This window comes from Gavia stellata, chromosome 16 (assembly GCF_030936135.1).
Source record: "Gavia stellata isolate bGavSte3 chromosome 16, bGavSte3.hap2, whole genome shotgun sequence".
Taxonomy (NCBI): domain Eukaryota; kingdom Metazoa; phylum Chordata; class Aves; order Gaviiformes; family Gaviidae; genus Gavia; species Gavia stellata.
Genome location: NC_082609.1, coordinates 10,434,420 through 10,448,135, shown reverse-complemented (window position 1 = coordinate 10,448,135; position 13,716 = coordinate 10,434,420). Strand labels below are relative to the sequence as shown.

At 67.0% G+C, this 13,716-nt stretch overlaps 1 protein-coding gene across 2 annotated transcripts; it reads right to left on the bottom strand.

Annotated features, from left to right (window-relative positions):
* Nucleotides 1–2,320: 2,320 nt before the first annotated feature.
* Nucleotides 2,321–8,423, bottom strand: FGFR4 (fibroblast growth factor receptor 4). Of its 2 annotated transcripts, XM_059825518.1 has the most exons (17): nucleotides 8,351–8,423; nucleotides 7,053–7,322; nucleotides 6,823–6,912; nucleotides 6,450–6,616; nucleotides 6,239–6,362; nucleotides 5,748–5,938; nucleotides 5,491–5,629; nucleotides 5,213–5,406; nucleotides 4,823–4,968; nucleotides 4,437–4,558; nucleotides 4,226–4,336; nucleotides 3,886–4,076; nucleotides 3,338–3,460; nucleotides 3,180–3,250; nucleotides 2,734–2,871; nucleotides 2,554–2,659; nucleotides 2,321–2,467 (listed from the first exon to the last, which is right to left on the bottom strand). In XM_059825518.1, the coding sequence occupies exons 1-17, from the start codon at nucleotides 8,421–8,423 to the stop codon at nucleotides 2,321–2,323; spliced, it is 2,403 nt and encodes an 800-aa protein (XP_059681501.1). The 2 variants fall into 2 exon arrangements, with proteins under 2 accessions (XP_059681501.1, XP_059681502.1); XM_059825519.1 differs by lacking the exon at nucleotides 7,053–7,322.
* Nucleotides 8,424–13,716: the final 5,293 nt, after the last annotated feature.

The window sequence follows — 13,716 nt, the reverse complement described above, 5'->3', positions numbered from 1 at the left end:
AGGCCCGGCAGAGCTGGCTGCGGCACAGCCCACCAGCACCCGCTGCTCAGCTCTGGGGGATGCACGGGTGCCCAGTGTTGGGGTGAGGACCAGCCTCCTGTGCCAGGGCAGGCAGGTGGGTACAGTGCTGGGCACTGCTAGGACCCCAAAAGCATTGCTGGGCTGGGCTGGTGTAGGCTGGGCTGTGGGGACAAGGCACTGCCTGCACCCATGTGCTGCACGCACCCATGTGCTGCCTGCACCCACATGCTGCCTGCACCCACGGCACACTCATTAAGTGAGTGGGGACAAAGTGAGGCCATGGCAGGGCGTGGTAGGTCCCCGCTTACCATGTCCCTTTGTGTCCCCCCACCTGGAGTTGAGGACTATCAAGACCACCTCCACCTTCCCCTTTGAAATTGGCTGTGGCCTTGTTTTCCAGGAAAAGGGCAGTGCCCAGCAAGCAAAGGCTGTGCAAACCATGCCGGGCAAACCATGCTGGGCATGGGGCACTGCCTGCCCCCCGTGCTGCCCCCCAGCACAGAAACCCCAGTCTGGAGCGAGGTGTGGCCAAGCCGGGCACAGCCCCCAGGGGCTCAACCCCCTCCCCACGCACCCACTCGTGTTTACCCCTGGTCCCAGCCAGGAGCCTGGCAGCCCCCGTGGGCAGCTTGGGCAGTTTGCCCTCCGGCATGTGAATGCCCCTTTCAGGGCTGTGCAAAATGCATTGGTTCTGGCACATTAGTGGACAGCTGGGATCCTTCCCGGGCAGGCAGGCTGCCGGGATGGGCAGGTTTCACACCTGCCGGTGGGCTGTCCGCCTCCGCCTGCCATGCCGGAGCAGGGGGTTCGTACCCAATGGAGAGAGGAGCAGGGCTGGGAATGGAGGCTGCACCATGCCGGTGGGGCTGGGCTCCCCCCAGCAGCCCTGCGAGGGGCTGCGATGAGGAGGGGGCGCCGGGATGGCTTTGCAAGCCGCCAGGCTCCCTAGCGCATGCAATGCATGGCAGGCGCTGCGCCCATGGCTGAGCTGAGCCCTGTACAAGGGCAGCTGCAAGCCACATCCCTGAAGAGCCCAGACCCCCGTGCCCTCGCAGCAGTGGGCAGGACCAAAGGATCCCCTTTCCAGCTGCCCCAGGCCCACGTCCTGCCCCATATCTGCTGCCAGCCCCCCTCCCCTCGGGCCGGTTTGGGGCAGGCTGTGCCAGAGAGCCAGCTTCCAGGCTGGGGGGATGCGAGTGCAGCTGGGAGCTGGAGGAGGAAACAAGATCCCAGGGCTAACGGCCGGCAAAGCCCAGCCCTGGATGAAACCCTAGACCCAGGGAACAGGCTGGCAGGAGGGGGCAAGACAGCTGCAGCCCCCCTGCCCACGCTCCCAGCAGAGCCAGGCACTGTGGGGCAAGGCGGGGGCAACGCAGGCACCGGAGAGCGGGGCTTGGGGCTGGAGGCCCCTAACCTGTGCTCCCAGGGGTGCTGGAGCTCCAGGGAGGCAGTGCAGAGCCCATAACTCACTTTTATCTGGTGTTCCAGGGCCGGCCCAGGCAGGGGGGGGCTGTGGGGGGTCCCAGCGCACAGGGCCTGGCCCCAGAGCGCTTTCCCAGCCTGGGAGCCCGTGGCAGTTGGGGGATCGGTTTCAGGGCGATGCTGGTAGCAGAGTTCACGGTGGCTTAGCGCAGCAGCGGCTAATGGGGAACAGATGCGAGGGTGCTTTGTGCTGGAGCGCGCCTGGAGGCGCGGGAGTGGGGACATTGCTTCCTGCACCTGTGGCACTGCCTCCATGTCCCCCAGCAGCACTCGCAAGCCCCGGCACTGGCTGGGGCGAGGAGGCAGCGAGGAGGCAACAAAGAGGCAGCCCCCGACCCACCTTCCCAGCTCGGCTGGGCCCTTTGCCCCCCCAGGAGCGGCCCAGAAACTGCGCTGGGGTGTATTCCAAAAAAATAATTTATCAGGTCGGTATTTCACATACATAAATATTCATCTCTATGGCTATGTACAGAGGCAGCGGGAGCACAGCAGGCAGCGGGGCTCCCGCCCAGAGACACTTCGCCAAAGCACTGGCTAAAGCCCAGCTCCCTGGGTGATGCCATGGGCATCCTGGGCAGTGCCCACCCCAGAGAGACTCTGGCTCCCGCTGCCCTGCAGTGCCAGGCAGGTCTCGGCCATGACTGAAGGCTCAGTGCCAAAATAGAGCCTGGAAAGAGGGACACCCTGCCCCAGTGCTGCGGCTTGGGGCCCTGCCCGCCCACTGCTCACACCGGGCAAAGCAGAGAACCTGCGGGAACCTGGACCCGCTCCCCGCAAGAGAGGAGGTGCCCTCAGCATTGCCCTTCCCTGCCCACCCTTAAGTCCTCACGCTGGGGTAGGAGAAGAGGCGGGGAGCCAGCGGCAGCGGGTCGTGGGTGAAGACGGAGTCGTCGGAGGAGCAGGAGCTGGCGGTGTCCTCGCAGGAGGGCGAGTACTGCTCGAAGGGCATGGAGAGGTCCAGGTACTGCAGGGAGAGCCAGCGCCGTCAGCAACGGTGCCGTCAGTGCCCGCGCCGCCTGCCCTGCCACCCGCTGGACCCCCACCGCTCACCTCTTCCGAAACCGCCGCCAGGATCTTGTCCAGCCCCTCCACGAGCTGCTTGAAGGTGGGGCGCTGCGAGGGCACGGCGTGCCAGCACTCCCGCATCAGCATATACCTGAGGGGGGGGGTGAGGGTGTGTTAGCGGGGTCTCACCGTGCCCCCTGCCCGCCCCGCCTGGCCAGTACTCACAGCTCATGGGTGCAGTTGGACGGCCGGTCCATGCGATGCCCCTCCTTCAGCAGCTTGAAGAGCTCCTCAACGGGGATGCCGGGGTAGGGGGAGCCCCCCAGCGTGAAGATCTCCCACATGAGGATCCCGAAGGACCACCTGGGATCATGTGCGGCAAAGGGGAGTCAGCCACGTCCAAGGACCCTCCCCGGGCAGGCGGGGCCCCGGCTCACCCCACCACACCCTGCGGTGCCATGGGGGAAGGTGGCATCACCCCCGGGGAAGATGTGCCCTGCTGCTGCTGTCCCTGTGGCATATCCCTGTCCTACTCATGGAGACTCTCCAGTTTGTGCATAACCCCATGGCGCTGCTTCGTCCCACACCCGACGGCATCCTTGTCCCACACCCGATGGCATCCTTGTCCCACACCCGACGGCATCCTCCGCCCCAGTGGCCCTGGGACTCACACATCACTCTGGTGGGTGTAGACGCGGTCGAACAGGGCCTCAGGTGCCATCCACTTCACTGGCAAGCGACCCTATGGGAGCAAACCCGCTGCTCAGCCCTGGCTGGGGGTCCCTGTATCATTTTCCCCCCACCCCCCTTTCCCAGGACCCCCACTCACATTGCTGGTTTTCTTGTAGTAGTCAATGTCATGGACATCCCTGGCCAAGCCAAAGTCGGCAATCTTCATCACGCTCTCTGCTGTGACCAGCACGTTGCGGGCAGCCAGGTCACGGTGGATGCACTGCCGGAGGGGAGTGTCGCCCGCAAGGGGTGTGAGATGGTGGCTCCAGCTCCGTGCATCCCCTCCATCCCCTCCTTTCACGCAGAGCCACCACTCCCTTCCCACGCATCCCCCACGCTGGCCCCCCAGCACCTCTGCAGTGGTGGGGCCACCCCGCCACTGGGCTGGCTGCAGTGACAGTTGCAGTGCGGGTGGGGACACCCAGGAGGTGGGTCAGGCTTTAAGCCCCACATTTTTGGGGAGATACTGCCCTGAGCTTTGCTGGATGTGGCTGAGAGGTTCTGGGCAGCCCAGGGGAAGGGGCTGGGCTCCCTCTCTCCACTCAGAGAGGGGACAGTGGGGGGATATAGCTCCTTCATCAACACCTTGCCTCGCCCTGGGCTGTGCCGAGTACAGGCAGCCCACGCAGGCTGTGTCAGCCCTACCCGTTTGGACTCCAGGTACTCCATGCCGCGGGCCACCTGGTAGACACAGGAGACCAGGTCCTTGAAAGAGAGCTGCTCCTCGGGCATTGCCGTGACGTCAAAAGCGTAGTCGGGTGTCGGGGGGCGGCGGGCACGGAGGTACTCGCGCAGGTTGCCCTTCGCAGCAAACTCCACAATCACGTACAGCGGTCCTGGGAAGGGTGTCCACTCCGCTCAGCCCCTGCCCTGCCCTGTCCCACCCCAGCATCCTGCCTGCCACTGTCCCCAACGGCCCCATCCTCTGCTCCCGCTCCATGCCCATGCCCTGCCCGAGCCCTGCCTGCTTGCACAGCCCCCTCACCATCCTGCGTGCAGACTCCCAGGAGGTTAATGATGTTCTTGTGCTTGTCCATGAGCTTCATCATCTCCATCTCGGATATGAGGTCAGCCAGGTCCTTGTCCGTGGCGTTGTCTGGGGAAGGAGGGCCATGTCACCACGCCAGCAGGGGCGGCACCACAGCCTGGCACTGATGCCACCTCTGTGCCTGGGACACTGGCAGGGGAACCATTACCTTTCAGCATTTTCACAGCCACGGTGACAGCTCTGTCTGGCCGGTCTCTGTCAATGCCGTAAGCCTCTGCCCGCACCACCTGGCCAAAGCAGCCTTCCCCCAGGGGCTTGCCCAGTACCAGCCTGGCAGGGACGGACAGAACCATGAGGGACTGCAGGGATGGCCCACTCCCTGCCACCGCATGGCCGGACCCCAAGGGGCAGAGGCAATGTTGCTGCCCCTCTCTGGTCCGAGCCGAGCCCCAGCACCCTGGGGTACAGCGGTGCTGAGGTGTCTGGTGATGGCTGGAGACCTCCCCGTCCATCACCCGCGTGCTGCTGTCCCCGGGGTGGCTGGGGAGAGCAGACCCCAGCCCCAGACCTGCCCCACGCCACCCAGCACCGTACTTGTCTCGGGGGAACTCCCACTTGGCATCGAGGGGCAGGTCCAGCTCCATGACCCCAGCCAGCATCGGGGCGCAGCTGGAGGAGAGACGAGTGACGCGCATCAGGGACGTGCTGGACTTCCCAGAGGAGCTGGAGTCCAGGGAGAACTGCAGAGAGAGCCCAAGGGACCTCAGCCATCCCACCCTGTGCTCCGGGGCCAAACAGAGACCCAACAGTGCTGCACAGAGACCCTCACTCGGAGCAAGTGGGCGAGGGAGCTGCAGGAGGCAGTGGGGAGGGCAGCCCCAAGGCTGGCAGCAGGGTAAGGTGTGGTGGGCGCAGGTGACACTCGCGGAGCCAGTTGGTCACCAAGGTCCCCCTGCGCCCCCAGGGCTCCAGCTCAACACCCACCTGTCGGATGAGCGGGAATTTGGAGAGCTTGTGGACTGCCATGGGCTCCAGGGGCTGCTTGCTTGACTGAGTCTGCATCCGGCACAGCACCACGATGATGGCGGCCATGGCCACAGCCAGAGAGCCCGAGGTGTAGATGATGATGTCCGTGTACTTGGCCTCAGGGGCCTCAGCTTCCCGCACCAGCTCCTCTTCTAGAGGGAGCGAATGAGTCGGCCTGAGCCATGGTCCCTGCGTGTTGGGGGTTCCAGCTCCCACCCCAGGACCCCCAGCCCTACCCGGCAGCACGGTGAGCCAAGCAGACTGGTAGGAGAGGCCGATGGAGTTCCCTGCCAGGCAGGTGTACTCGCCAGCATCCTCCACGGAGACATTGCGCAGGTACAGCACCTCCACCTCGGAGCTGTTTATATCTGCAGTCTGCCAGGGAGAGGCATGGATGGTCAGCATCCCTCCTCCTCCTTGGGGGGCTCTGTGCACCCCCTGTCACCACTTTGAGGTGGGCATCTGGGACCCGGGTACTTCCAGCTCTTATTACCTTGAGCACTTGCACGTAGGGGACCCCATCGGGACCATAGCTGCTGCCGTTCACCTCAATGTGCTTCAGCCACTGGATGTGGGGCTGGGCATCGCTGTAGACCTTGCAGAAGAACTCCACGTCGCTGCCCACCAGGGCTGTGGTGTTGGCGGGCAGCCCAGCCTGCAAGATGGGCCTGTGCGGGGACCTCTCTGCGCAGAGGAGAGCAGAGCGGTGTCACCGACACGATGGCCCAGAGCTTGGGCTCCTTTCTGCCTCCCTCTGCCCACTGTGAACCCACGGAGAGCCCTTCCCCAGTCCTACAGCAGACCAGTGCAACCCGAGTCTGGTATTCATCCCCACGTCCCTTGGGTACGAGGGACACACGGGCTGCGCCAGCAGAGAGGACACAAGCAGAGGCTCCTCTGCCCCCTCCCCCGTGATCACAACCCCTCTGCCAGGTGCAGGGGGAGCAGGGAGCCAGGACCAGTGCCGCGCCGAGGAGCCCTCACCCAGCACGTCCAGGAGGTAGCTGTAGTGGATGCTGCCAAACCTGTTCTCCACCAGGCAGGTGTAGTTGCCACGGTCGGAGGGCACCACGCTCTCCATCACCAGGCTCCAGTGCTGGTGCCGGAGCTGCAGAGGGGGAAGGTAAGGTGGCGAGGCATGATGGGGGACCAGACCCCAGGAGGGGAGGCTGCAGTGGGGAGCCCTGGCACTTACCCGGATGCCCCCAATGCGGTGCTCCCCCCGGAACTCACGCCCATTCTTGAACCAGCGGATGCTGGGGCTGGGGCTACCTGAGGCTGGGCAACGAAACTTCACCGTGTTCCCCGCGGGGACTGCATACAGCTTCTTGTCCATCCGGTGTGGGTGAGTCCAGTAAGGAGCTGGGGAGACACAGGACGTACAGTGGGAGGGAAGCAAGGGGCAGCACGGAGGCTGCCGGAGCTGCTCCCAGCCGCTCGTGCTGTGAGCATGAGGCCACAGTGTCCCATGTGAGGCCCTGCCCCAAACGGCCTCATCTGGGGGCAGGCAGGGACCCGTGCTCCTGGGCCTGCCCCAGATGCCCTCTCCTGCCCAGACCGGCACTGACCTCTGTGCACATAAACGGCCTCCTCATTTCGGTCTCTGTGGGGACCGTCCCCATCACTGTCTTCATCATCGTCACCAGACGCCAGTGAGTCTGCAATGGAAGATTGTTGGAGAGGGACATCCCTGCCTGCAGGGCTGGGGTTGACAGGGACATCCCTGCCTGCAGGACCGGCAGGCAGCAGCTGCCTTGCTGCCCTGGGGCGGAGAGCTGGGCGCTGCAGAGGCTCCTACCTACAACGGAGATGGTGAAGTTGCGCAGGATGTCCCCAGTCCCCCGCGCCCGGCACACATAGAGCCCTGAGTCCTCGTAGGCGACCTCTGAAATCTCCAGCAGGCTCTGCCGGAGATGGATGCGACCCCCCGGGACGAGCGGCCGGGACTCCTTGTACCAGACCACACTGGCACCGCTCTGGTTGGCGTCACAGTACAGCTTCAATGCGTTGCCCGGGTCCAGCAGGAGATGTTCCTCTTCTGACTCCAGCAGTGGGCTCTCAAACACCTCTGAAGAGACGCTGTGAGTGCCTGGCCCCATGCTCACCCCTCCCCAATGGCAGGACCCGGCCACACGCCCACCCCGGTGTAGCGAGCATGTGGTGCGGCACGGCCCGGTGCCCGGCTCTGCCGCCCTGGAGGCAGGCGAGGGCTGGACTCTGCCCTGGTGCACAAGGACGCGGCTTCCCCAGTGGCGTGTTCCCGTCCAAGGCCACGCATGCCACCATCCTTCCACAGGGGCCACTTCGAGGGGTGCAGGGTGCCCGAGGCTGTCCTGAGTCACCGAATGCAGCACGGAACATGGGTGGCAAACCCTACTGGCCACCCACATTGGACCTCCACACGCCCCAAGCATGGCCGGGACCCCCAGCCCTGGCTGGCCCCAGTGATGCCCGGGCTGGGCAGTGGTGCCCTGCCTGCCGATGGCCGGCAGCAGGCATGTGCACATGGAAGGTAGAAACAACCCAACTGCCAGCTCAGCAATACCCACCACAGCCTGACTGCCTCAGGGGGGGGCCTGGGGACACACGTGTGTGTCCCCAGCGCTCTGCATGGCCATCACAGGGGGGGATGTGGTGTAGGTGGGCCTCTGCTCCCCTGGGACATGTGCTCCTCCTGTACCCACCACCGACAGGCACCGACCACCCGCACCTCTAGGGTGTTCGCACTTGCCACCGAGCCACAGACAACTGCCACAGCCCACAGCGTTCACACCATCCTGCCGCACATGTCCACCAAGCAAGATGAGCCCCCGTAGCACAGGGACAGCCTTTCTGGAGCCACCCTGCTCCTTCCAGCCTCCACACCTCCTTGCCCGGTGATGGAGATGCCGGACCTCCGTGCCCTGCCCCAGCCAGACGGGTGCCCCCAGCTCCCACCAGCCCAGCGCCGTAGCCAGAGCTGTGGGGCTGCTTGCCCAGGACCAGCACCCGGCACCCCCAGCCCCAGGAGCTCACTGTCCAGCTGGGGGCCGGCGTTCAGAGAGCAGGACCCCCATCCCACCGCCCCCAAGCCCCCTTCGACCCCCGCAGCCGTACCTGGCTCCATCGCCCTGCCCTGGGCAGCAGCCGCCAGCAGCAGCCCCACCAGGACCTGCAAGAGGGGCCGCATCTTCCAGGCCCCTCCGGCGCGGCGGCTCCCACCCTGCGAGACAGGCAGGGCCAGGGTGAGCGGAGCGGGGCAGGCAGCTCCCTCCCCCGCGCTGCCCGGGCCAGGCAGGGATCCGCCGGCAGGGAGGGGGTGGCTGGTCCCCGGGGCCCGGGGTGCCGCGGGGCGGTGGGGCGGGGTCCCCCGAGCCGAGGGTGGGTGCGCACGGAGGGCAGGCAGAGCACGGGGGGGCCCTGAGCAGGGTGAAACCCCTTCCAGCCCCCCTCGACGGCTCGGGGGGGGGACATGGGTGGGGGGATCCCGGTTAGGTGCAGGGACCCGACCCCTCCGGCCAGCCGCAGCCTGGCCAAGGCGCCGGGAGATGTTAACCGGGCACGGGGGGGGGCTGCAGGGGCTGGGGGGTCCCAGGGTGAGGGGGATCCCAGGGAGGGAGGGGTCCCGGGGCGGGGGGGGGGGGCCGGTGTCCAGGGAGGGGGTCCCTGGGGGGGGGTCCCAAGGCTAAAGGGGTCGCCCGAGGGCGGGGGTCGCGGGCGGCGGCGTTACCGGCGGTGACGGGCTCCCTCGGCGGAGCCGCCCGCGCAGCGCGGCGAGGGCCCGGGCAAAGTCCGGGGGCCAGCGGGCTCAGCGCCGCCGCGCCCCGCAGCGCGGCCCCATGGCGGGCAGGGCTCGGGACGGCTCCGGGCTGGGGCTGGCTCCGGCTCCGGCTCCGGCTTCGCTCCGGCCCCGCTCTGCCGCCGCCGCGGCGGGCGCGGGCACTTTGTAGGGGTGCGCTCGGGTTACAGCGGCGCCGCCCGCCCCGCCCGGAGCGCTGGGGGGGCGGGGGGGGACCGGCCCCGAGCCGCGGGCTGCTGCGGCCGGCCCCGCTCCGCCGGCCGCCGGCTCCTTTGCAAACCGACCCGCCGCCGTGCTGGGGTGGGGTGGGGGAACGGGGGACAGGCGGCACCCCCCGGCACAGCCCCGCCGCCGCCGCCGCCGCAGCGCGCCGCGAGTGGGGAAGGCGTGGGGCTGCGGAGCACGCGGGGCTGCTCCCCTCCACCGCCCCCCGCGGGCAGACCCCACATGTTAAGCCCCCACGCCCACAGCAGCACATCGGGCAGGGGATGGCGAGGCCGCCTCTGCCCCCTCTTACCCCGTGGCACCCCGACTGCCGGGAGGAGGGACGCACCCCGGACCCGGAGATGCCGAGGGCTCCACGGCAGCGGTACCCACCCCGGCGGGTGGCCCTGGCCCGGGCTGGGTGCTGTGCATTGCTGGGTGCCCGGCAGCCCGTTCGCTAATTGTGCCGCAATTAGTTGCAGCGTTATCGCTGCCAGTGCCATAAAGTGGCTGTGACCCTCATTAGAAGCCCATAACGGAGCGTCATAAAACACCGTGAGGCCGCGAGCCAGGGTTGGAGTGGCCCTAATCCGACCCATAAACACTTCACCTTCGCTTTCCACGAGCTGCTGCCTGCACCGAGACGGGCAGACCCCACCGTGCCCAGGCCCTGCTGCCCACCTGCCTGCCCACGCAGGGCTCCTGGGCACGGGAGGAAGCACAGCCTCAGACCCTCTAAGCCTGCGCGGTCCCCAGGCATGCCTTTCCCTGAGCATCCTGCTGCCAGTAAGAGGGGAGAGAGGGTGCCATCAGCACATGGTCAGGATCTGGCCCCAGAGCTGCTCTCCCTCACTAGCATCGCTGTCCGCTTCGCCATCTTTCTGCTTTCCAGCAAGACCTGCCGGGGCCGTGGTGAGCCCCTCACACAGCCTTGCCCATGCTTGGCATGGATCCTGAGCTTGTGTGAGCGGGATGCGGCTGTCACCCCCCACCCCGTAGGGCCACACCACTAGGGCCAAGGCACAGCTTTGTCTGTGCTACTCTGGCGTGTGAAACCAGCAACTTCCAGCATGACACAGTTTCACTGCGAGGGCTGGTTGGTGCTATGATCTCCCATAGCACCATCCACCCCATACTGCTCCCCACCTGGGGTGCTGGTCCCCCCCAGTGCACAGGGAGACACGGAGCAGTCCCTGAGGCCGGCAGCCCCCGGCAGCTGTTCATTCCTGCCAGCGCGTGAAGTGGACGAGAACATCAATTTCACGGAGCAGCAGCCGCCCCTGCAGAGCTTGCAGTGTGCCGGAAGAGGAGAAAAATGTTGGGTTCAGCTCGATTCGAACCGAAACCAAATTAAAACCAGAGGGAACAGGTCATTCCCAGCGCCGGGAACGCTGAGGGAGAGCTGGCACTCGGGGGAGCCCGTGGGATCCACAGCCTGGGATGGGCACGGAGAGACCCCCCCGTACCCCAGCCAGGTCCCTCAGTGCTGGGAACGGTGCCGGATGGGAGCAGGGCAAGGGGACCAGTGCTGGCACCTCGCCCCGCATCACACCAAGTATCCCTGCTGGGCCACAGAGATGTGGGGCACAGGGTGGGGCATGGTGGGCCTGTGCTGTGGGCCGCTGGGAGCTGGTCCCCTCCCTGCCGTGGGGCAGTGCTGGGCCGGGGGTCAGGCTGCCTGGCTTGATTTATAACAGCAACTGATGGCAAACAAAAAGCCCTTCACGGCAGCGCAGCCTCACCGCCTGCCACCCGCTGCCGGCAGCACTGCCACAGCCTCCACCACGCCAGCAGCTGAACAAGGGGGGATTGTGCCAGCGCTGGCGCCCCACGCTGTGGATGCACCCCTGCCCCAGCACCCTCCTTTGCTGCCCATCCTTCCCTGCCCCATGGGCTGCTCCCATCAGCTGTAGCATTGCAAGGCACACGTGCCGCTGCGGCCGCTGAACTGCAGAGGCCCGGAGCTCAGTCGCAGCAGGGTACCCAGGGAGGGAGCGCATCCCCAGGGCCCTGCAGATGGGGCAGCGGGTGGGCTGGCACGGTGCAGATGGGGCAGGGGGACCTGCTCTGCCCCATGCCCAATTGAAGAGAGGTGACCCCCTGGCCAGACCCACGGCCTTGCTTACATGCGCAGGGCCCTGCAGCAGCGAGCACGCACTAGGGGCTGGGCGCGCCGGGGCCGGCACGCTGGGGCTCCATCCTCCCGCCCCTGCCCCTTCCCCCAGGCAATAAATCATCCCTGCTCCCCTCATGAAAGGCCTGTGTATGCGCTGCCGGCGCAGGGAGCCTGCCTGGTGCCAACAATATTGCTCTTGGAAGGCAGCCGGGGCTGTGGGAACACAGCCGCCCCTTGTGCCTGGCCCCAGTGCTTGCCGCCGCTCCCGCTGCGGTGGCACCTGCGGCCAGTGTGAGTACGCACGGCACGGTGGCTCCTGGGGGGGCTGGAGCCCGGGGGGCTCTTTCCTCCTGGAAGTTTCTCTTGGCCTCCCCTGAATGGCTGTTGTTTGGGGCGCAGGCTCCCTGGCTCCTTGTACCCCGAACGTGCACGGGGTCTGGGGGCTGAGCACGCCAGGGTGATGTGAAACCCCTGGAACCAAGGGAGCAGGCCAGCTCCGGAGCACAGGGGTCCTGGGCTGCCCCAGCACAAGGGCTCCTGGCTCCATCCAGCCCTCCTGGCCTTGACGTATGGTGGCTTCCAGCCCTGGCCGTGACCCACTGCCCTGGTATCATTGGGGACCTGCCGGGGCAGGCAGGGGCTGAGCCGGAGGGGCAGGCAGCCCACCCCAGGTCGGGCAGGATGCTCTGCAGGGGCCGGGTCCTGTGCCAGAGGTGAGCAGATGGGCTTGGGGCAGTGCTCCCCACCAGGCCCCTGTCTTGCCTGCCCATCCTTATCTCTGGCAGGGAGGGACTGATGGAGCAACCCAGCCCAGTTAAGGTTTAACCAGGCAGAACTTGGCAAACATGAACCTGCTGCTCCCTCTGGGGAGCCAAGAACGTGGGGCCCGGCACGGGGGCTGCGGGACGGGGACATGGGGGCCCCGGACTTAGGCCAAGCCCCCAGTGCGGCACAGGAGCACCCACAGATTCGGACGCCAAGGGCTGAGCTGGGAGCATGTGGGGCAGGGGCTGGCCCAGCAGCACCCGAGCGGGCAGTGCCGTGCCTCACCCCTGCTGCAGCCCTGCCAACCCTGCCTGTCCTGGGTAGCACTAGGGCTGCAGCTGGCACAGGGAATGGGGTGCACGGCACCAGGACGGGCACCGCTCCCTTTTGGGGACACGGCGCACACCATGCACTGGGCTGGGCACAATGGTGCCCATATGGGGGCCGAGCAAGCAGGAGCTTTGCCCGCCAGCCCTGTCCCCCACGGGGCATCAGGGGCTCCTCCTGGGAGCGGTGAGGCTGCAGCAGGGGGCTGTGAGGCAGAAAGGGGGCCACCCCGATGCTCCCAACCCCTAATCGCAAGCAGGCGCCCGGCCTTGCCTCCACATCTGCACCTGATTTACTCGCTGGAGCCAGCGGGGCCACAAGGGACGGCAGCGGTTGAGGCTGTGGCCAGGACTGTGCTCTCCATGGCTGAGGGGGGGGACCTGGGGCCCAGCCCCACAGACTGCCGGAGGAGCAGCTGGCTCCTCAGACCCACAGGCTCCACGGGAGCTGGCTGCGGCACGGGCAGGGGACGGTGGCGCTTCCATGGGAGACGTGGCTGGTGGGTGGCTCTGTGCCCTGCGCCACGCCTGCCAGCCCGGAAGGCACTGGGGCTCGGCCCGGCGCAGGCAGCCAGAGCCCCGGCCCAGTGAGGTGCTGCCTGCAGGGGCCCCGGCAGGGAGGAGCAGGACTGGGCAGCCCTGGCCGCAGCCGGGCAGGGGCACTGGGCCGGCACCACGGCGGCACCAGCGCACAGCCTGGGGACAAGGGCCAAGCTCTGTCCTCGGCCTCCCCCAGCATGTGTGTGGCTCTGTCCCCACGGCCAGGCTCCAGCTCCCCTCCTGTTACATCTGGGGGTGCCCACAGGTGCTGGGGCCCCCCTGAGAGCAGTCCAGCAGCAGGACGGGCAGCCAGCAGAGCACAGACACTAGTGATTTCGGCACAGACCTGGTCCGTACTTGGAGCACAGGGATGGGGTTGGCATGGACCCGCCCTGGGCACTGCAGCCCCCAGCACGGCTGGCAGGGCCACCTGGTTGTGGCTGTCCTGGCACAGGTGCTGCCAGCCATCCTGCCACTGGGGAAGGGGATGTGCCAGGAGTGCAGGCAGCCCCACGGCCGCCACCTCCTCCCCTGCACCTGCGCTGGGGAGTGCCTGTACCCACAGAAGGGCCGGGAGCTGCTAGACATGCCACAGCCCCGCCGCGAGGAGAGGAAGTGGTCAGCATGGGACAGGCTGGCAGCAGCAGGCATGATGCCCCGGCAGAGCCCTGCACCACGGGAGGGGGACGCAGCCTGTCCCTCCCCACACTACCCACACAGCCGATGGCAGTGC